Raw genomic sequence first — 24,592 nt, forward strand, 5'->3', positions numbered from 1 at the left:
AGTCCTTCAAAAGCATCTCTGATTCACAGATTAATGAATAACAAACCCAAATATTTCCTTTTCAAACTTGAAAATGGTGTGTCCTCTGCTAAGAACATACTATGGAAATTTAAAACATTAGTTTATTTTTGCATTTTCTGCAACAAAGACCTGTATTTTCCTACAAATGCTATCCAGAAATTGCATATATTTTAATTGTATCAACAACTAACTTTTGAGTTAGCTTTGACGAAAGTTTAATTTTTAACCTTTTAGTTTCATTAAAACTTACAAAGAGCTCTTCAAACTGTTTCTGAATTTCATTGTCCATCTCTTCAGCGTTAAAACTGGGATCACGAACAGGAAAAGCATCAACAAACAAAAATGCTGCATTGGCTCGAACTTCTGAGTTTCTGGCCTGTTACAAAGAGGAAAACATATTTTTTCAGTAAGGACAGATTGTGAATATCCAAAGGTATATCCTGCCAAATACTGCCCTCCCAACACTTTTAGCAAGTTAGTGTTTAAATTAAGTAGATGGAGGAGATGAATTTATAAATGCAAGGGAGAACTCATAGTCACATATGAGTTTTAATGTTTTACTTTACCTTTCTGCCCATTCAGTAACACCTGAGTTATTGTTACAATTGGCTTTGAAAGCACATCAGCTTCACTGACCCCGAAGAGTCACAATCAGAGCCCTTCTGCTTTCTGTAATGTTGAATAAATTAAAAGCAATGGGGATTTCTCTTGGTTGCCTTAAAGCTCCTCTTTAGAACAGAAGGATCTTGAGTTCAAGCAGATTAAATTACATAATTAATTAACTTGCCTGTCAAGAGACAGGTGATTTAACTGAAAAGCTCAAGTCTTTTTCTTCTAGAAAACAGTATTTAGTAACTGAGCACCAGAAAGCCTGGAGAGTAACTTTTCCAGCACAAACATACTCAGTTCTGCATCTCTGCACTTCAGTAACAGCACCATGTTCTGAGCTCCAGGCAGCACATCAAAAATCTATGGCAAGCCTCACAACCCTCAGACATTTTACCATTTATAACATTTTTTTGCTGGTTGTAGAGCCCTAAATGCAAAGAAAAATGAAAAAGGTGGATATTTAGACACTCTTTCAGTGAAAGATGGCTGACCCTGTGGACTCCCAAAGGACAGAAAAAGAGAGCAGGCAATGAAACAATGACGAAATTCAAGGCATCTACAGGAAACCTGAAATCTGACCAGCAAACTACATTTTATTTATGAGAGACAGCAGGGCAATAATTAAGAGCCTTTGCTGACTTCTCCTGGAAAGAAGAGGGAACAAAGAATTCTGTTCAGATTTTGGGTCCAACTTCAAAAAGAGGAAATACATATACAAATAGTGTAATAAAACAAAGTAGGCTTAATTCTAACAGCAAGACAATAGACAGTTCAGGGAACCTCCTGACTATTCTAATAACCCAATTTTCTTCTTCCCTTGTCATAAGGAACATTTCAGATCAAAGTCAGGGAAAAGAAACATGACGATAACCATATAATATTTAGACTGAAACAAAGTAACGACAAATAAAACAGAAGAACACAAAAGAAATGAGCAACAATTACTTCGTTTACAGTCTATTTTGTATTTCTCTCCTGGACCAATCCCCACACAGTGGATCACATATCTGGGTAGAAACAAAACATTCCAAACTCTTAAGGCGACTAAATTAATAGCAATTCTAAGTTGAATGCTACAAAGGCAAATAAAGCACATTCATACATTCCTTAGTCAGGGACTTGGGTTTTACTCTATTTATCATGGATAATGCAAATAGTTTAAAGGTGAAAATATCATGATCCTTAATTCTATGCCATAAAGCTGTAGAAAATTCTTTAACTTTGAGCTTGTTTATATTTTAAGAATTAACTTAAGAAGCTAATATGTGAATTCAGGGTGAAATAGCTCTTCTGCACTAACATCGCATGTGAATATTAATTCAAATGTGTTTTTGTGCAATAACCCAGACCTTGTCTATCATGGCCATTCCAGAAAGTTAATTTCCATAAACTTTCTAAGTGCATTACACTGAATTCCATTAAGCTTACTTTAATTCTGAACTGAGTACCCATAGTTCAAATTCCTGCCTTCAATTAATTGGAATTCATCCCAAATGTATTTGCATATTCAAGCTTGGAACAGAGTAAATACCTTCACAGAGGTAGAACCCAAGACTTGAAATTCATATCCTGTTTTAAACCACACTGACTTTTCCATGCAAGAGTCTGCAGTTATTTAAATTACTAATATTTCTTTACCTTTATGTTTGTACTATTCTGAGGAACTTTCAGAACCTTTTTAAACAATATTTTAATTTTTTTCTTCATCTAATTTTTAGATCCTTCTTTTAAATTTCATCTGGTTTTACGAGTCCCGAAATTCACTTACAAATATTTAAAACACTGTTTTCCCAGTAGCTGTTCCTTTAAAAATGTGAGATGCTAAAAAAAAAAGACAACAATCTCACACACCACTTTAAAGGAGTCACTTCCTTCAGCAGCTTGAATTCCTGGAGGAGTGGTTCTTGACTTTTTGAGCCTGATAAGAAATAGCTTAATCACTACTTATCTCACACTAAATATCCGTGGCTTTATATCCATATAGTGTCTTGTACTAATAACCGATTCCTGCACAACTCTCTGTTCTGTTTGCATGACACCTATTTTTCATAAAAAAGACATGAAAAAGATGAAGAAATTACATATGGGCTTATATTATAAAAACTTAAAGTTGCATAAAGGCCTATAAAAAATTGTGTAGATAGAAGCCCCAACTGAAGTTTGTGCAATCCAAGTGTTTGCAAAACAAACAATTTAAGCAGAAACAGAGAACTCTGCATTATAAATGTACATTCTCAGTTTAAAGACTTCAGAGACCAAAATAAATTGGTTAAAACTTGTAATAATGCCAAGGTCAGGGGTTCAATCCCCTATGTGGGCCATTGACTTAAGAGTTGGACTTGATGATCCTTGTGGGTCCCTTCCAACTCAGAACAGTCTGTGATTTGAAAGTCTGTGGTTTCAAGTAGTGTCAACACAAACAGTTCTAGAATTTGTTGTAGATGTACACCTGAAGTATTTTTGCTTTCTGCAAGAAATGTACCTGAGATTAGCTCAGTTGGTTAAAACTTGGCTGTAATAATGCCAAGGTCATGGGTTCAATCCCCTGTGTGGGCCACTGACTGAAGAGATGGACTCTATGATCCTTGTGGGTCCCTTCCAACTCAGAATAGTCTGTGATTCTGTGATTCCAAGGAGAGGTAAACAGGCCCTTGCATGTCCCTTGCTTTGCAACCAGTGCTCGAGAATAAGATTTATTCTTCACTATATTAAATTAGGGATTTGGCTAAAATAGGAGCTTCAAACTGTTTATCTAAAATTAAACTGACATTTCGAGCTTTGGAGTAGAATCCATAAGGATTCAGTAAGGACACATAAAAGCTTCCCTTCTCAGTTCTGTATCTTAAACTACCAGTGATTTTCAGTCACAGAAACAATTATCTTTGAAACACCAAACTCTCCAGCAGTGCCATATGATTTGTTCCAGCAATGAAACCATTAGTGATGTGAAGATTATAAATAGCAGCTGTTAAAAATTTCTTCCACTTCTGGAATCAGTGAAATTCTCCCACTGTCTTGCTGCAAACCAATAATTAACACTTTTTTTCCCCTCAAGACATACCTTTCTGTGACATTTCTCCAAAAAAATTGATGCAGAATGGAATTTGATGGAATGATCCACCAAAATACTCCAATCTTATATCGGAGTTGAGTCCCAGGCTTTGGGAAGTGACTGCTAACCCCCATTTACAGACAGCAACTCCCTTAAGAATGGAATACTGTTTTGCCAGCCACTCTGAAACTGCTTCTGAGATACAAGTCAAGAATTTTGCCAGCCTATCAGGAATCAGTTAAAACCCCCTATTCTCTTAGGGACAAAAAAGTAGCAATTAAAGGAAGCCGTGGTTTGCAGCTATTATTCTCTTGCACTAGGAACATACGTCCTTCATCCAGAAGGCTCCTTGTTTATATTAATTCTAAAAGGATGGAATCCAACCCTTAATGTAAGACCAAGCAAGATAGTAAGCTAACAATGAGTCTGTTTGTCTTCCCACTTCTATCACAAGGTTTTGTAGAAACCAAATAGCTCTCAAGTCCTTCCTGTAACTCATAAAATCATATTTAAACAACTTTTTAAGTTGATATTAAATACCTTCAACTTTTAGAATTTCAGATCATAGAAACATAGAATCATAGATACTTCTCCCATGGCTACAGAAGATGCTGTATGACCAATCAGAAAATGAAATTGGAAATGTTTAACAGCACTTGATTTGGCTGCAACAAACGGTGTGTATGTGAGATTAGCTCAGTTGGTTAAAACTTGGTTGTAATAATGCCAAGGTCATGGGTTCAATCCCCTATGTGGGCCACTGACTGAAGAGTTGTACTTGATGATCCTTGTGGGTCCCTTCCAACTCAGAATAGTCTGTGATTCTATGATTCTGCAATGTGCTCTCACAGTCAGGGATTCATAATTCAGACAAAATAAAAGCTGTTCACAAAGAAGGGAGCTTGGCTGATCTTAACCACAAAGTGCAACTGAGCAGGCAAACTGCAGCAGGTCCCCTTTAGTCTGTGCATGCAGCGCACAGGAACACACAGACACACACTGGGGAAGTAGAAGGAAGGAAATTTCATTCCAAATCCTGATTAAAAGCACATCCATAATGTGAATGTCTGTACATACAATCAAACTACAATGAAAATTTTTCTAACATAATACCCTAATAAATTCATTGAGCTGTATTCTAAGGCTGATAATTAATCAGAAGGTGAAAGAAATCCCCCTCCGAACATTTCTGGCTTGGATCAATAAAGCACTGATAATTCCCCAAAAGATCTTGGACAACAGAATACAACATGACACAACAATTCCAAACTGAGAAGATGAGAATACCAAGTGCAACCCTGGAAAGCACTTTAGGTATGTGTAAACAAAACTGACTTACAGAAACAAATTATATGAACACTCAGAATACTGTTGTGCATATTTTGCCTAATTACAACTTGCAAAGTTTGTCAGCTGCATCTGAGATGTTAAACACTGGTTTTGTTTTTGTAGATATTTCACTTTAGAAGCAACTAATAAAAACAGATGTGAGAGGGACCCAAAATTTAGTAGTCAGAGAAAAACAGTCCTACATTTTGAAAAGGATAATTACCTTCAGTGCTCTCCAGAGGATAGGCTGATACAATCTATAGAGCATTTCTTCTACTCCTTGACGAACTTTACTTTGTTTATGAAAATAACTCAGCATCTAAGGAAAAATAAACAAACAAACCAGTCCCCAAACCCATTTTAACAGTATTTTCTACATTCAAGAAGTGATAAGAAGTTGTCTCATTTCAAGATTTATGTAAGACCAAAGAGTTCTCATAATATGGAAAATAATAAAACCAGGTATATTAATTGACCCTATACTTTATTTAAAAGTCTCAATAATAATAAAATTAAATAGATTGAATAAATATCGAATTTAATAACTTTATAGACTGAGTTTGTATAAAGATCTATAACTAAGAAAAATCATAGCTAGAGAGTTTCACAGAAACTCATTTTTTATTACTGTAAAAAGCTATTTTTAAAGTAACTGGCAGAAATATTTTGAAACAATGAAATTATCAAGTACAAATAAATAAGCCTCTTCTCTGTTAAGAACAAAAGAATATAATTTCTTAAGTGGAGTTATCCAAATACAAATCTACAAAGGTAATACATTTTTAGTGCATTGACAAAAATCAAGTATCAGCACTCCCTGGGACTCAAATCTGTGCCCAGTTAAGATACTGTTATTTTTACACCTAAATTACACAGAAAAGAAACAGAAAGTGGAAGACTAGAGTAGAATATGAGAAAGGACATCATGTAACTGGATATGAAGTTATTCTTCCACCTGAAACACTAGACATTTTGAAAAGAAGTTGATCCTCTAGTGGTCAGTCCTTCAAGTATTCCCAGCCTGGGAACAGCATCTACAGGAATGATGTTGTATGGAAAGAACCACTTTCCTCTGGGTTTGAAATACACTGAACTAAAGACTTGATACAATTTATAAGAGACTACGTAGCTCTTACGTGTAGATGAGAAGAAGGGATCTAACCCACGACAAATCAATACTATTTTGTAATAATTTCATTAGAACAGGTGAGTATCAAATATTTGCAAGATGGATACTTGTGTTACAGCCAGAACTTTGAATTCAGAAGAGAGAGTTGCATGTGCTGCTCTTCCCACCTTCACTAGTCTCCCAATAAAATACCCAGTCCAAACTTTGCTCAAGTGAATGACTGGGGTTGGTTACTCTGCCAATTGCTACAAGAACTTCTGGTTTCTAAAGGATCATTTAAAATCAAATTCTTGCGCACTGAAAAAGAACACATCACTCCATTTATTCAAAGACCCACGCCCCTTGCAACCCAAAGACAAATTTATTCACTGTCCTCTTTCAAGATCAAAAGCTTCTGAGTCTGAAAAACATGAAATGCCGTGTCAAAAGCCTATTCTATCCATCAGGAATAAGAGGATATCTGATACCTTATACCTCAGATATGAGAAAACAGCACAGAACAAACCTCCCAAAAAACTAAGCCAAACCAAACAAGAAACCCAATACAGTATTGTATACTGGTTTGTCAAACTATATATTGCACACACTATACACTCCAAAGTGTAGGTATTTGGAGGAAAGCTTGGGAGGTGAAGGGGCATTGATCAAGTAAAAATGCCTTGTCTTAAAAAGCTTTGAGCTCTTCTCATTCTGTTTCAAATGTTTTACTCATGGATAAAAGTCACTGATATACAACCAGAATAACTGAATCAAGGCCTATCCTTATAAATATATATAAACCCCACTTCTATAGAGTAAAAAGAAAAAAAAACAGGTTTCATTTCAGACCCATCTACTAAATTTGCCTCAAGAAGGTTATGATTTTTGTCCCTGCGATCATCTTTGGAAAGGTCAGTTCTCCAGGTGAAGAAAGCTTAGACAACAGACAGCAAAAATTATTTCTGGCACTCTTGAAAATCTCCTTATACTTCTACTTTTGAGCACTAAACACAAATCTGATGCAAAACTGTACACAGGTTTCTCCTAAAATTTATTTTAAAACTGTTTTTCAGAATATGCCATTTTTTATTGTCTTTGTGGTGGGTTGGCCCCAGTCACCAGCTAAGCACCCACAGGTGTTCAATCACTCCCTACCCAGTGAGGGGGAAGAGAACTGGAAGGGGAAATCAAGGAGGTCCTGGCTCAAGACACAGATCAGTAAGTGAAGGAAAGAGGATGAAAACACACCCCAAACAAGTGATGAAAATGCAATGCCTCCCCATCTCCCACAGACACACCAATGCTGAGCCAGTCTCAAAGTAATGACTATCACTCCAAAATCCACTTTCCCTCAGATAGCCTTGACACCGTGTGAGCACTGCTCTGCCTTATGGGAACTTACCTCTCTGACTTTGGAATGAATAGCAGAACTTCTGGGAAGATGAATTCCATGATGCATGAAATCCTGGATGCAGTTATGCTCAAGTACCTACAGTAAGAAAACACACATGCTGCTGTTAACACAATAAAACAATAATAAGCACTGTAGCTGTGCAGCAACGATATTATTCTCTAAAACAAGCAACTGAAAATAGTCTTTGATATTATTTCTTACTTGCCTCTGCTTGGCCCAAATTCTTCTGTGCTGGAGGCCTGCTGCCTTAAATCTATTTTCAGAATATAAAATTAATCCAATTCTCAGAATCTAAATGCACCTCTACATGGTAAGTAACATATTTTTGGTATCTGAAATTTTGCTTTAGAATTGTTGTGATGCTGTAATTATGCTTTTGATCATCTCCATGGAAATCCACAAGAACTAGATAAATACTTAAGCCATCAACTATACAGACTTGCACATCCTGAATAAAAGCTTCAGTAATTCAGATAACTGTGTCTATGAAAAATATTGTGTATATGCATAGCTGTGTGAGCCAATATTTCAGTTGCAGAATTAAAGGTGTTTAAATGCAGCCAAGCAGATCACAACAGGCAACATTCAAAGCATGACATACTGTTACTCCTTGACAATGCTGAAGATGCCCTTTCTCTGGGGAAATGATTCCTTAAGGCTGATTTAGGAACTTTTATGAGGTTGAAAAGTCATGTATCTTTCCCACCTTGAAATTCTAAACTATACAAAGATAATTCAAGCACAGTGTTACCTCTATGAATTCTCCTGACACCTTCTTCCAGCCCCTGAAGTAAACTTCTGAAAGGTATTCCATCAAGGATCTGTATTAACACAGTAACAAAGTAACCATTAATTAAGGAACCCAAGCACAGGAAATATCTCGTATGGGGGGAGAAGACAAAATATTGGCACAAATATTTTATCCTTTATCTCACAATGAACACCTTAAATTCTTCATACAGATACCCAGGTATATATCATTCTAAATGACAGCCTCTGATTTTGATATGAATAGTTAATTCTGTACTATTTCACTGAATAATCAAAGAAAAAATAAAACCATGTTTTTCATCCATCAGTGAAGTTTTCAGGCTGTGACTGATCCTGCAAGTCCCTTTATATTAGAAGGTCTGTACCCAAAATCCTACTAAATTAAACTAAGAGGGTAGAACCCCCCTACAAATGAAGAATTGGACCCATGATTCTCACACAAGCAACTCAAGTAACGCAACCCAATTTCTATCAGCCATTTGCTTTGGCTAATGCCAAATAAGCATTTTACTACACCTGTAACTACACCTGGGCACGTGAGAGGAACTACCAAATGAAGCTGCTGAAATACAGTGACAGTTACAATCCTCAGATTTGAAGGTCTCTGGGTTCTGATATATTTTATCAATACAGTAGGTATTTTTAGAGTGAGACAAACAAGATTTTAGCCAAGCTCTCAGCCACCATTAAGTGCTCCAGCTGTGATGCATACCTTGGAAAGAACTGTAATTGGTTTTTAACAGTTCCATGTATCATTTTAATGAAGTTTATATTCCAGCTGAACAAAAAGCTCAGGAGTCTTCTTCCCTATGGTGAGAGGTAAAAAAGAAAAACCAAAGAGAAGTCAAACCTGAGAGAAATTCCAAATTTAAGAGATACATCAAAAATCAGCAAATACAGAACTTAAAGATCACAAGAATATACATCTTTAATTTTAAAGGCACAGGTGAGATGGAAAAAATTATTTAAGGTTCTTAATTTTTAAACAGAATTCAAGCATTACTTTTTCTTATACTATAGCAAAACCACAAAACAAATGACTACGTGGATTACGTATCTGCCTGCACTTTTTCAATGTCCATTCTGTTTTGGTGTGACTTCAGTTACAATTCCATAATGATAAGGGATTGTGTAACTCAGGACCCCCCCCCTCATTAAGGCCAGAACACCAGAGCTCTGCCAAGTGCAATATAATTCCAGGGTGACGCTGTAATGACTGTGAAGGTACAAATAAAACACCACAACAATCCTCCCAGCACTGGATTCAGAAACCATTTTGAACAAAGCCCCAGGGAACAGTTGGGCCACCCAGAAAAGTCAACGTTCTGATGTGCTATTGCCACATGGAAGGCAACAGTGCAAACCTCCCAGAGCTCTTTCATTCATCAAAACAGAAACCCTTTTTTTTCTTCCACTTTAGCAAGTCAGAAGCAAGGATGACAAATCTGATAAGCAAAAGAATTTTTGCAAGAAAAGGCAGTGAAATGCTGTGGATGAAGGAAATAAGCCATTGTTTTCCACAATAAGCAAGATCTGCTGTTGTAGTTTGGGATTTTATGTAAATTCTCTCCCCTGCGACTAACTGCCCATGCCAGCAGTTAACAAAAAGTAGTTAACTGCTAATCACTTGGGTGGGGGCAGGTTTGTCTCTTGTGTTTTTGGGGACATGATTCCATTTTTTAGCTGGCGGAACTCGGGAGCGGTGGCTGCCGAGGAGGGAAGCTGCTCTGCTGGCTACTGCTAGGGCTTCTGGCTGAGACGCTGTTTTTCTCCTCGCCGCGGCTGTTTCTCCTGGTTCCTGCATCTGGGATCCCGGCCTCTGTTGCAGTCTCACCAACGCCTCCACCGTCACAGCCTGCCCGCCCCGGCTGGGACAGTGACCCGGGAGAGAGAGGTGTGCAGCTGCTTTTGCAGGACACGTGGCGGTCCCCCACTTTCAGCTTTCTTTTTCCTTCATCTGGGACAAGAGACACAGAGCTCATCTGAGAGCTAACCACTCGTCTGTCTCGCTGGAGAGGGACTGGGAACTACTGGGAACTCACTCCGCAGCCAGCCGGACTGTGACATTTGGCACTGCTTAAGTATAACTTTCCTCCCGGAGGAAAAAACCTGCTGGGGTTTGTTGTTGTTTGGTTTTTTTTTTTCCTCTCTCTTGTGGTGTTGAGGAAGCGGTTTGCACTAGTCTGTTTACATATATATATATATATAGCAGTTAAGAACGGTTATCCTTCTTATATTAAAATTCCTTTTTTCTTAAATTTGATAAAGAGTGGCGTGATTATTGTGGAGAAGGCCCCCCTCCCCTGCTTGTGGGTAAACATTTTGGTTTTTTCCCCTCAAACCAAGACAATCTGCCCATGGAATTGGAGCCTTACAAAGTATCTGTACAGGCAGCCCCACTCTGGTTCATCTCCCAGGCACTCAGCAATAGGACAAGGGGGCACAGGCTCAAGGTCTGCCAGGGAAAATTTAAGTTGGAGATCAGAAAAAAATTTTTTCCAGAGAGAGTAATCAGGCATTGGAATGGCCTCCCCAGAGAGGGGGTGGATTCACCATCCCTGGAGGTTTTTAAACTGAGATTGGACGTGGCACTGTGTGCCATGATCTGGTAAAGGGACTGGAGTTGGACCAAGGGTTGGACTTGATGATCTCGGAGGTCTTTTCCAACCCAACTGATTCTATGATTCTATGAACCAGTGCAGGTAGTTAATCTGTTTGAAAAATAATCTTACCAAGAAACAACAGCTACCTCCTTCAATTAACCCACAACACAGCTGCTTGAGCATTCATACTGTGGAAGGAAAATGAGAATGCTCAAACCCACCAACTTTGTGGCAGGTATCCAAAACCTGCACTATCAAACATTTCACCTAATTTGTTTGCTAATCCCATTTTTAAAGTGCTCTGTCCCCATCCTGCCACAATCATGCAGCAGCCTTGAAGTTCACTTTATGACAAAAGTTCATATATTCCAAGAAACGGAACACTTATATTTTAAACATGCAAGGAGGAGTTAGAACTTCAGAGACAATGTCAGGTGGTCTGGACACCTAACCAGAAGAGGCTTGGATACCACTAATCTGGTGCACAAACACAATCTAAAAACTACAAAACAGCAACTGCTCACTGAGAGAAATGTATGTAGTTAAAAAAAAATCTCATTTTGCTGTAAGGTTGGGTTCTTTTTATGCTACTATCAAAACAGACTAGGGCAATTCAATCTTCTAAATGGAACCATTTAGAAGGAAAATTATTTTGCTACAGTTATCTGTCTCCAATAAAAGAAAAACTGCTATAAAAGAAGAGAGTTATATGGAATGGTTTTAAGTATTGAAGGACATGCACTGGAAGCAAAGCTCTTGGTTCTTATTATCTCAAGAACTGGACTGAAGATTTAGACACATATTTTCACACTTTAGTCTGGAATAGAAATAAATGTTTTTCCAAATGAAATGGAATATCAACCATTAATAGCCTGGAGTCAGAGCTGATTTGTCTCACATTGCTACCTACTGTACTGTAACAAAAGACTTAATGCAACCATTAAAAGCAACCAAATCTCACTGGCATAAAACCACATTAAGGTAAAAGTTTGCTTACCTCTTCTTTCTTAATGTGTTTGACACTCATAAAACACTGAAGCAACAAGTCCTTGACTTCATTACTCTCCTCTGAATCATAATCAAAACAAAGTAATGCCTGATGTAGATTCCACAGACGAACTATATCTGCACCCTGACAGGAAAGAAGAAACCCACATTATAGTGAGGTAGATACTGCTTTAATGCAAAGACATTTTTAAAGGATTTTAAATAATGAATTTGAAATGCATTGTTAGGCAGCAGATTTTTAGATTGTAAAATATGAAGATTAATTTCATCATGTCACTGGGGAAAAAAAATGTGTGGACCTGCAGAAATACTTAATTCCATCAAATGAAAACATGCTGAAGTAGGGAAAGCAAGGTATGCTAAAACTGTATTATTCCACTTTTGAAACTTCATACAATAAACACAGTTAACAGGGAAAACCAGAAGAAAGTGCAGTTATTAGGGAAAACCAGAAGAAATAAAGGATATATGTATTCAGTTAGTGCTACAGATGTATATCACAACACTCCAAACAGCTCATACATTTAAAAAAGAATTTCAGTCCAATAATAGAGAAGAAAGGAAAACTATTTGTAGAAAGATAAAGAGTAACAGAAAATGAAGGTTCCCACAAAAGTTGCCTCTAAGAGTAGTTGAATATAGGACTTAAACCTGAATTATCTAAGAGAGTTAATTGCTATTGCAACCTTGGTCATTGTACTGGACACATGAGTGAAAAGATAAAGAATGCAAAAAAAACCCCAGTTCACTACTGAAATTGATGCCAGAAATATTTAAAATTTGCCCTAGAGAAGGCAATATTTTATTGGAGTGATTATCTTTCTTGAATTATTCAGTAATAATGTGGAAGTCAATATAGCTCAGCATACCGTAGCAGCTTTATTCAGGCTTTTTCTTAGCAGAATGATAAAGAGAGTCTTCCCTAGAACTTCCTTCCCTTCCAGTCCCTTCTCCCACCACATCTCACATACACCTTGGATAGCATCCTGTAGGACTTTTTCAGATTCAGGTAATGCAGGAAGAATACCTACAACAGCAATAAAATAATTATTTACTGCAATGAACCAAGTTAGCCCTGTAAAACAGTAGCCTATTAGTACACTAACTATATCAGCTCTTGCTACACTTACACACCTTCATGGCTTATTCTCACTGCAGGTATTTAGGCAGCTTTGTTAACTCTAAGGGTTTGGCCAAGTTTTTGGGTCAGTAACAGTGAAATCTTAAGTTTTGCCTTATCTTTTATTAGGTGAACAGCTGGGAGAAAAACGACTATTTAAAGTTCCAACTTCTAAATTGTGCAGCTGATTTTTAAGTAAACACTCCTTTAATTTTGTCTCAGTAAGAATTCACATCAGTTCCTACTGAGATTAGCTCAGTTGGTTAAAACTTGGCTGTAATGATCCCAAGGTCATGGGTTCAATCCCCTGTGTGGGCCATTGACTTAAGAGTTGGACTCGATGAGCCTTGGGGGTCCCTTCCAGCTCAGAACAGTCTGTGATTCTCCTGTGAATTCTGTTTCATAGGCCCATTGGATTTCAGTCAGATCAAACAAACAGCCTATTTCACCCATTTGTAAAATGCTGTATTCTGTACAGATAAGTACCCACCATTTAATATAAAAGCACATTCTAGAAGGGCTTTGTAGTTGACATTCTCATCCACTGCAGGTACAGAGGCAGCCACGACAGCTGTCACTCCTCGGATCACCGCTGCAGTCTGTCTCTGAAACAAAGCAATGCTGAGGAAACAACTCTGGAGTGCTTTGGACTCAGAAAACTTCAAGAAGAAATAAACCTTAGCAACAGAGAGCAAAGCTCAGTTGTTATTATGCTTCCATTTCAAAGGAGGACAATACTGGCATCCAAAACCTCTCAGATAAGAGGCAATGGAATAGATTTTTAAAGTACATCTGTTTCAAAAAGTTTGAAAAGGGCTTTCAACTCAATAGATAACTGTGACTGTACATGTGTATCCAGTCCTCCACTGAAAACCTCCTCTGCAACAAACCCACTCAAACACTTATCCATTTCAGAGCTAAAAAGGCCCCAACTGGCAGGTCTTGTGCAACTTGGAAATGTATAGATCTGGTCACTTTGGACCCAAGTCCATGATTCTCTGAATTTATGATTGATTTTCCTAATGATTTCTCCACTACGTTTCTTTTCTTCCTTCAAAATTAAACAACCTTTTTCCCCAATATTCTTACCTAGACTACAGCAAAACACAGTACACGAGGGTCTGAGTCAGATAAATTCTATATAGGCTACATTTGAGGAAGAGACATTCAAATCTAGATTTCATGATTTTCATTCAATAAAAGGACAAAACAAATGAGGTAGTGAATTTCTTATAGTATATGGCAAATACTTAAGGAATATTTGCAATATCAACATTCATTTTCTGAAATAAGACATACAAAAAGCCCATTCTGAGAAAAATAAGTCACATCTTTCATAATTAAAATTATCAGCAAATCTAGTCTTTTTTGATATAGACCAATCATAAGTTCAGCTTAACCCAAACATAAATTGAGTCAGTTAAAAAATGGGCAGGGAGGTGATGTTTGGAACTGTTCTTATTTCATAAGCTTTGCATGTTTCCATGATGCTATGGAAATATTCCATTTTATTTACCCAAAAATATGAAAGACTCATCATATTTTCACTTTACAAGATTCTTACAATTTCTGGAGTTAGCTCAACTTCCATGTTATCATCTCTTTTATCATCTCCAGTCCTCTGCCATGTTTCCACAGGGTTCTCCACCAAGCTCTCTGTCAACAGCTGTGTCAGTCTCTCCCATAGTGCTTCTTTTTGCTTTCTGGGCAATTCTTGAAGTAGTTCGTTCAAATCAAAACAATCAAATGTATTTTTCTGCAAATGGTCAGAAAATACCACAAAATTCCACATCAGAGAAGTGGCTTATATTTGATCATCATATTTTCTAAAGTTAATGGCATTTTTTACATTAAGGATTAACATGCAGTTAAAGAGATAAAATACCTTCTACAAGTTATATTTTTTTAAAAATTGCATGAGAAATTCCTACTACTTAACTCTTTATCCTGAATCAGGAGTGCTGCTCCAAACCACTCCTGGTTATATTCACCCCCACTCTGTTCCTCAGCCCTATGGAATGGGAAGCCACTGTGAGCCTCTACCAGGGGCTACACTAAGAGACAGATCTGAACCATTTCCTCAGAACTTTGCTAGAATTTACCTCAGAGACACAAGGAACCTGTTGGCATCAACAAAGAGCAGGCAACCTGCTAGGAAAGGGAATATGCAGACAAAAGATGAGAAGGAAAACCTGGCACAGCCAAGAGTAAGTGCAGATAATTTTTGAGATGTAATTTGCAATACTGAAATGGAGGTTTACTGGATCAAAAACACTTCAGAGGAAAGAGGGAGAATGTTCATGATCTTGAAATAAAAATATTTTTAGGTTGCAGATACACTAAAAACAGGAATAAAAACAAAGAGATGAAGGTAAAAAGAAAACTAGAAAATAATGAAAGAAGCAGCAGTAAGTATTAGAACATTCCCAGAAGGGTATGAGGAGAAAGATCCTGTTACATATTTATAACAGAGTTTCTATCCTACTGTACAGCTGGAAATAAATACAATAAAGCAAAGGCCTCACAGGGAGCTCTGCAGCCCTCTGCTTCAAACAAACCCAAAAGACAGGATATTAAGATTGTACTGTTGTGAACAAAAAGAATGAATTCATAATAACACTAGACCTTTCAGATCTTTCTTTGGGATATGAGATAGAATTATTCCAATATCTGTAAGGGAAAAGGATGACACTGAATGACAATCATATCTGTGATTCCTATTTTTATTTCTAATAATGTATTTTCTTGAACTGGAACGGGATTTAGTGGAAATAATTAACAGCACCTGGTAAGGACCTCAATGCAATGTGATAATATTTTTAAAGATTAAAAAGAAAGAAAAGTAAAAAGTCCATGACAAACCTGGAAGGAAAATCAGCAAATCCCAGGAATTTTAAAAGATGGGAATGAAACAAAACATTGAGAGGAAGGAAAAGAAAAATTTAAGGGAGATCATCTGTGTGTATTTAGAAATCAAACATTGCAAGCATCAGTGATGGTAAGAACAGAACTTTAAAAAAAGTTTAAAAGATAAATTCTGAGGCTAAAGCACCAAATAACTAAAAAAAAGGACAGCAAATACAATACAAAAAGTAAGGAAAGCAGTGAGGCTCTAGCCATGCGTCCTGCTCCTTTCTACATTTGTATACCCACTCCTAAAGTATGGAATACACAAGCACAGCCTCCTCCAGAACAGCACTCAAGACTGTTCAAGGGAGATCCTGAAAGGGGGATCCTCATCCTAAGACATAGTCACACATCCTCCACCTGAAGGTTTCAAAAGGAAATTCATAAAATAACTCAGGTCTCTTGAAGAACGAAAAAGTATCTGGATTTTCATGTTCCCTTATGCTACAAAGGCACAAAAACAGTTTTAATCAATATTCTCATCATAGCTGGTGACATAAAGTTTCCAGAGATATTGGCAACAGCTGAAAACTGTTGCAAGAGAACTCTTGTGGTCATGAAAAATAGAAAAGCAATTTTTTTTTAATCGAAATAGGCCAAAATATATTAAATTAAATTACTGAATGCAGATGGCAGAAACAACATGACTAAATCAATCAAAAAGGAAACATTACAAATACCATATGTTGTCCAAAACTGAATAGTTTCTTGCTAGTGTTTAGATTTGGGGAAAACTGGGAAGGAGACTTTAAGCAAAGGCAATCTGCTAATAAATTTGTCATCTATAATTACATGCATGCAAGCGAATGGAGTAAGTAACAAATTTCTTGGAGAGATTCAATAATGTTTGGGAGACAAACTTTTCTAAGCTTATTATATAGACCATGATTGTAGGTTTATGACATTTGCTGCACTAGTAAATTAGTTAATGCCTTCATGGATATAGAGGTCAACTGATCCACTTCTTCTAATCTTATACAGATAATATTTGGAAAACACTGATTAGAAACCTTAGGAAACTAACCATTTAGAAAGACAAGCAAAAAATGTTTAGAAGAAATGAGGTATATCTTAATACCAGACAGATTGAAGCTTAGTAGAAATGCAAATTATATTTGTCATTATTGTGCAGTGTCATATACACAATGTGAAAATGAACTTTTTAAAGTAGATTTCAGGGGATTTCTTTTGTTGTCCCTCTCACTTTTCTCCACACTTTATCCAGAGAGCAATCTACCCCTCCTCAGAGGCATTCCATGATAAAAAGAACTATTAAAGCAAAATTAAACGTGGGCCAAACAAGAAGAGGACAACCTAAACTATCAAATGAATGAACAAATACCAGTGATTAGCTCAGGTGGTTAAAAATTGGTTGTAATAACACCAAGGTCATGGGTTCAATCCCCTGTGTGGGCCATTGACTTAAGAGTTGGACTCAATGAGCCTTGGGGGTCCCTTCCAACTCAGAACAGTCTGTGATTCTGCTACTTGTATATTTACTAATATTCATTACATATCAATAAACACTTTCATAGGTTGAAATTTAAAAATACAGCACTTCATTCACATGAAAATAGTTGCAGGTTTTTTAGCACAGTACTAATTTATTTTTTAAAACAGTAAACTGGAATAACAAAATGTCAAAACAATTTGTTGGTTTATAAACAACAGCATTTCAGATTCTACAACTTTTTCAGCCTGTGTCCCCTTAAGTGCCACTTGAGCTTATTTTCCACAGCAATTATTCTGGCACGTCTGCAGGTCCCAGACAATGCTGCCTGTGCCTCTGCCACACAGACTGTGCACAGTAACAGCCTCATGATTTCAGTAGTGATACCTGTGAAAACTGCCTTACTCACAGGAGTCTGAGTGTAATGCAAGAACTCCTCAATGGACTCTTTGGACACAACTTGCAGAAATGCTTCACGTTTCATCGTGTTTTTCTTTGCTCTGTAAAAGAAACAAAATATTAGATATGATACTGTATCCCAAGATCACTTTGGTTTCAGTTGTAGTTATATATATTAAAACCCCTGAGATCAGCTCAGTTGTTTAAAACTTGGTTGTAATAACACCAAGGTCATGGGTTCAATCCCCTATGTGGGCCATTGACTTAAAGAGTTGGACTCGATGATCCTTGTGGGTCCCTTCCAACTTAGAATAGTCTGGGATTCTGTGATTAGTTATATCTATACACAGAGCAATTATATGTGTGTTACATATTACAGTAGTCATATATATATATATTACATAGTTATAGGAGTTTTCTCCTCTAAAATACTTTACAGTTACCTAAATCAGCATTTAGATTCATGATACCAGGCTGCAGGATTTGCAAGCTTTGTTTAATTTTTTTTTTTACTAAATAAGTCTTAAAGCAGAACTCTGGATACTTTGATTTTTAAAAAGCACATATGAAAGAGAAAAGAGACCAAAAAGAGAAAAAGAGACCAAAAAACCCCCCAGTTCATGAAATTTCTAATTCTCCTGTGCAAAATGTTGTTTGCACAGCAAGGCCACTTAACAGCATGAAGTGCTTTGTTCTGGTCCACACTGTCTGGCAATTATGGAGACCAGTGTTCCATGGATTAGAAGTCACACATTAAAGTAAGCAGACACTTCAATAGAATGAAATGGTAAAGATCCAAGATTTTACAAGTTTGACAGGTCATGTCACGAACAAAGAAAGTCCAACAGTGATGAAGACGCTTCAAGACCACCCGAGGGATGAAGTCAGGAGACCACTACCCAAATTGGAAGCCAAAAAGAAAACTCCGCCCAAGACTTCGCCCAGTCATTAATGTGGAAATTAGGTGTTAACTGTGAACTTAAAGAGTATAAATGGCTCGTTTTACACAAACAATTTAGGCAAGATTTTGCCCAGTGTGAACTGGCTTGCCACCAACATTGTCAATAAATACCTTGCTGCTAATGGAATGCAAAATTTCTCTTAGCAGTTCTTTTTGCGGCGTTTTTCACTATCAACATACCCCCTTATCTAAACTGGCCCTCGTCCCCGACAACAACTCGTATGGAAATACTGCGGGGTGGTAAAATGGTCTCTCATTTCCTCTCCTGTCAAGTGCAAACTTGAGGAAAGAGGAAAAGGCCACTTTTTGATGCCAAAAGCTTAATTGGCGCATCTCAGAATTCCCTCCATCCCAGGGGATTCCTGCGGTGCCCTGCCCGCCCGTACCCGCTGGGAGACTGATTCAAGCAGCCTTTGGAGTCACAGCACGGCCCGGGAGCCGCTCCCGGGGCAGCCCTGGGGGCTCCCGCCACAGCAACAAGGGGGAAGGGGCTGGGCCCTTACCTGGGACTCTCTCAGGGCGGCGAGACCCTCACGGGCCCGCGGGATGCGCTTCCAGCCGAGGGGGACGGGACGGGACGGGACGGGACGGGACGAACCTGGCGGACCCGCGCGCAGGAGGGGCGCCCACGCCGCGCGGCAGCACTGCCGGAGGAGACGCCAGCGCCGGAGCCGCTCGAAGGAGACACTTGGAGATATCCGGGGACAGCTGGGGACAGCCGGGGACCCTCCTGTCCCGGCCCAATCCCCGCCGCCCCGTCCCTTCCTCTCTCGCCGCTTTTCGAATCCTCCCGCGCCGGACACGCCGAGCGCGCGCGCAGCTCCCACCGCTCTCGCGAGAGCTCCACCCCTCCCCACCTCCCCCGCGCTGACGGCGGCCAAGGCGGCCTCGGCCTCGCTCCCTGTGCGGGTTCGGAGGGCGCGGAATGACGGTCAGATGGGGTAGAAATGACCCCCGAGATCGTCCAGCCCAGCCTGTGACCCAACACCATTACGTCAGCTGGGCCACAGCGCTGAGTGCCGCGTCTAGGCTTGCGTTAAACACCTCCAGGGACAGTGACGGGTTAGCTCATTCCAAGGTCTAACCACCCTTTCTGTGAATAAATTTCTCCTGATTCCAACCTAAACCTCCCCGGGCACAGCTTCAGTCTGTGTCCTCTCGGTCTGTCGTGTTCAGTTCTGGGCCTCTCAGTTCAGAAAGGATACTGAGGTGCTGGAGCAGGTCCAGAGAAGAGCAACAAGGCTGATGAAGGGACAGGAGCACAAGTGCTGTGGGGAGAGGCTGAGGGAGCTGGGGGTGTTTAGCCTGGAGAAGAGGAGGCTCAGAGGTGACCTCAGCACTGTCTAGAACTACCTGAAGAGAAGTTCTGGCCAGGTGGGGGTTGATCTCTTTCCCAGGCACTCAGCAATAGGACAAAGGGGCTCAAGCTCTGCCAGGGGAAATTGAAGTTGGAGATCAGAAAAAAATTCTTTACAGAGAGAGTGGTCAGGCATTGGAAGGGCCTGCCCAGAGAGGTGGTGGATTCACCATCCCTGGAGGTTTTTAAACTGAGATTGGATGTGGCATTGAGTGCCATGATCTGGTAAAGTGACTGGAGCTGGACAAAGGGTTGGACTTGATGATCTCAGAGGTCTTTTCCAACCCAATCAATTCTATGATTCTATAGTGAGTCACCACTCACCTTTCTGTGGGTAAGTCAGAAGTCTCAGTGCCTTCAGACCAGGGTAAGAGTCACTCAGTTAAATTCATGTCCAGACTTACACAGTATTCGTTCTTCCATGGAGCTCTGGTAACCTGGACATGCTGCTCTTACAATGAAAACATCACCCACTTGATCACACTGGGGGCTTTTTTTGCCAATGATGATTTTATTGTTACTGCAAACAGCTACGCCTTTATAGTCCTGGTGCATAGTAAGAGTATTTGGCACTTCAACCAAAGTGATCAAGAGTTAAACGCTCACCAGAATTTATCAGAGACTACATAGGCCAGATTATATTGACAACAAAGGATTTGTTTTTTTAATATATCAACAGATGATGCTCTCTGTTTCTTCTTGATTTGCAGTGTTTGGACTCAGATGCTTGAATTGTCCAGTATTCCCCATTCCATTTGTTTGAGCTCTTGTGCAAACCAAAACCAGTCAGTGTGTCCTGTTAAGGACTTAATTTTTATCTTTCCATTTTGCATTTGCAGCAGCATAATATTTCTCAGTGTTGGCTGTTCAGAAGAGAGGGGTGCGTGGCTGAAGTCATTTACCTTCATTCTGTGGAAACAGAACAGCATGTGCTGCCTCACTGTGCCAACAAACAAAACCTCCTGTAATTTCCATACAAGTTCTCACAGCTGGTTGGACTTTTCAGGATTTTAATTGAGAAAAGTATGATGTAATTCAGATTTTATTTCACAGTATATGGGAAAATTCACTCCTTTTTATAGTATTTACATCCTACATTAATACTTTAATTTTTAACATAGAATCTTGTATAATCATCCTACCTTTCACAGTATTGGTTTATATTGAAAATTAAGAGTTGTCACATTTTCTGCCACCTATATTTGACTTAGAGACTTTTCCAGATTTACTTTTTTAAATTCTTGAGTAAACTATTTACTTAGTTTTTATACAGTTTGAAGACTATAGGAGGAAAATATTTATTATAGGTTTATCCTGTATAAATAATGCTCTTCTGTGTTGCTTAAGAAACAACAGGACTAAAGTTAGTGAAAACAAAAACTCTTTCAATTCCTGAATCATCAGCTGAGTCCATGTGAAACTTCTGAAGTAACTGGGTTTTAAACAAGCAATCAGCACACCTGGAGAACAGTAACAGCAAATAAAAAAGTATAAAAAATGGCATTTATACATTGTGGTAATATCTGCCTATATTAAATTTTTTTGCATATATTAAAAGTCTTTGCCATTTTTGATCTAAACTGATGGATTTATTTATCATGACTTGCATAGACTGAATATTTCATTAATACCTTGATTGGTCCTTTAATTAGATGCTACATTAGTCACCTGGTTACAGTTTGTTTAGTCAGGCACATATCCATTTAGCAAACGAACTAAAACATATTTTAGCTTTTAATTTCTGTTGCATGGCAACAACAGAATGATTTTTTCATAGTATTGAAACCAGAAGTTGACACAGATAACAACAGGCTGAATAACACCAAATGATTCATTTTAAAGGACCACCAGAGAAACCAGAGTGGCAGAATAGCATTTTGTAGTTTTTTCAGGAATTGTGCATGAACTGCAAGGTGGCAATGAACCTACAACTCTATTTTCAGTTTCTCTAATGTTCTCCCTTTCAAGAGTACTAAATTACATGCCTCTCTTTGACAGATCTGTTCATCTGTTCAAAATAATCTATACCCTGTGATAATAATCTCATATTTATTATCATTTTCCTGTCAAGTCAAGTTAAGGCAAAAATGAAAAATGGGCCTTTTGCACATGGTTGCTGAGCAACAGCAAATAAAGATTTGCTTTTGTGCTGCCTCTTCCTGAACTGGCCTTTATTCTTGTTGGTGGCCTGTATGAGAGATCTCGATTACAAAGGGCTCACATCAGAATATTGTCATTTGGGCTACAGCAAGTATTCCATTTTAACCTATAGGAGTCAACATGATAAATAAAAAATAAACAAATAATTCCCTGAATGTCAGATGCTTTCTTGATGCTTAGTATTTTTTTTATATTTGCAGTGTTATTTTCTAGATAATAGTTTCTGATGAGATTATTGTACACATTATCTACTGCCATGTTAGAATCGTAACTCCTTTTGCTTTGAATATGTAATAAAATTTCTTATAGTTAATACAGTATGAACAAAATCTGCTCATCCTCTGAGGCAGGCTGTTAATAATTTACATGCATGCATTTCCCTGGATTTTTTTTTGATCTTCACATACTTTGATAAATAATCCGAACAGCATGGGAGAGGGATGAAGTTTCACATCATTCCCCTTCCCCAGATCTCCCCTTGCCTCAAGGTAATCCTGCCAATCACGCCATCCTTTAGTCAGAGGCAACTGTCACTGCTCAGTGTCGGTGTGATTAGACCGTGAAATGGCTTATTTCCCTTAAATTATTAATATTAACACGAATCAATTTTAGAGTTTAAGAGATTAAGTAGAAAAAAGAAATCACTACATAAGAAAAAAAAATCATTGTTAACTCGCACAAAAATAAGGAAACAAAATGCGCCGAGGGAATGGAAAAGCTGTTCCGGAGAGCCACTCCCTGGAGTCCTGCGGATGTTGGACAGTGCTGAGGTGCCTCCCCGAGGGAGCTCCCGGTACTGCCGGGGCTCTGCAGGGGCCCACTCCCAGCCGACTTGAACCTGAGAAAACTCTCCAGCTTTTTTTGGTGTTGTTTTTGTTCTGTTTTGTATTTTTTTTGCTTTGTTACTATGCTTTACAATAAAATATTTATTAAAACATGAAGTCGATCACAGGGCTGGAGCACACCTGGCACGGAGACAGGCTGAGAGAGTTGGGGTGTTCAGAGCCTGAAAAGGGGCGACAGGAGAGCTGGAGAGGGACTTTGCACAAGGGCATGGAGTGACAGGATAGGGGGAAATGGCTTTAAACTGAAAGAAGGCAGATTTAGATTAAACAGTAGGAAGAAATTCTTGACTGTGAGTGTGGTGAGATACTGGAACAGTTGCCCAGAGGAGCTGTGGCTGCCTCATCCCTGACAGTGTTCAGGGCCAGGTTGGATGGGACTTGGAACAACCTGGGATAGTGGGAAGGTGTCCCTGCCCAGGGCAGGGCAGTTGCAACAAGATAATCTTTAGGGTCCCTTCCAACCCAAACAATTCCATGATTATTTGCTGTATTATTATGCCCTTACTGTTATCACTCATTCCTTATAGACAAGTGTTACAAATCACAGTAATTTTCCTCTGCTCACCATTAGTACCATGAAAATGGAAAGATTTCTGAAATGTTCTAAAATGCTCACAAAATTACAATAACAGCATTTGCATAGATGAATCCATCCCACTGTAAATAAAAGGAATAGAATTTTCATGATAACTGCAGCAAACATTTTCTGGTATAAAGTCATCGTCATCTTTCAGAATATTACATATCACTGAGTAAATTTATTTTACTAGTTTGGCAGTGAATTTGTTTCAGATATAAAACACTCCAGCTACAAATGCCATGTCTATATTTATTTAATTCTATCAAATATTACATTCTGATACAGATTTACAGCTCTTTTAAGTGTCCTGTCTCCTTGTAGCTTTCATTCTATTTCAGTCTTTAAGAGAAGAATTGTTTCTAAACTACAAAAAAGATGTTATTATTAACTTTACAAGTGCTCTTAGAGGTTTCATTGTGATAGATGTGCATCATCTACATATGACACCATCTCTGTTCCATCTGTCTAGTATGAAACATGAAAATATAAGTATCAGAATGGACATGATTTGCTCATCCATGTTATATGGATCATCCATACATATATATGTTCAGGTACATGTGTCCTGGGTTACACAAAAATTTTGGTATGCACCTTTCCCTTTTCCCCAGATCTACCTACTAATTTAGACTGTGGCAGCACTGTTATCCTAGGACAAGGTGTGAAAGACTGGAATGCTGGTGACTCAGACAATCCAGGTATTGAGGGTGTGCACAGCTGCCACCTCAGGCTGCTGGGAGTTGGTTCTTTGTCCTTACACAAATGACTCATCCATGGAACGTCCCTGGGAAGCACCAGGACAACTCACACACATGGCCTGAAGATACTCCTCTCTGCTGTTGGCAATCGTGGATCCACCTGTGCTGTAACAGGCAGCTGGAACATCTTAGAAGGTGTC

The 24,592-nt window shown here is 38.5% G+C and overlaps 1 protein-coding gene across 1 annotated transcript in view; it reads right to left on the bottom strand.

Annotated features, from left to right (window-relative positions):
* NCAPG2 (non-SMC condensin II complex subunit G2) overlaps positions 1-19,512 on the bottom strand; it is a 41,264-nt gene extending 21,752 nt beyond the window's left edge. Inside the window, exons 1-11 of the mRNA XM_071560022.1 lie at positions 19,256-19,512; positions 17,802-17,892; positions 14,600-14,791; positions 13,526-13,640; positions 12,785-12,942; positions 11,905-12,039; positions 9,017-9,111; positions 8,285-8,354; positions 7,522-7,608; positions 5,235-5,330; positions 272-397 (exon numbers count right to left, since the gene is read on the bottom strand). Coding sequence (XP_071416123.1) covers positions 272-397; positions 5,235-5,330; positions 7,522-7,608; positions 8,285-8,354; positions 9,017-9,111; positions 11,905-12,039; positions 12,785-12,942; positions 13,526-13,640; positions 14,600-14,791; positions 17,802-17,876 — 1,149 coding nt within the window. The 5' untranslated portion in view covers positions 17,877-17,892; positions 19,256-19,512. The remainder of the gene's footprint in view (positions 1-271; positions 398-5,234; positions 5,331-7,521; positions 7,609-8,284; positions 8,355-9,016; positions 9,112-11,904; positions 12,040-12,784; positions 12,943-13,525; positions 13,641-14,599; positions 14,792-17,801; positions 17,893-19,255) is intronic.
* Between the last annotated feature and the right edge of the window lie 5,080 nt (positions 19,513-24,592).

Source organism: Pithys albifrons, chromosome 7 (assembly GCF_047495875.1).
Source record: "Pithys albifrons albifrons isolate INPA30051 chromosome 7, PitAlb_v1, whole genome shotgun sequence".
NCBI classification, from domain to species: domain Eukaryota; kingdom Metazoa; phylum Chordata; class Aves; order Passeriformes; family Thamnophilidae; genus Pithys; species Pithys albifrons.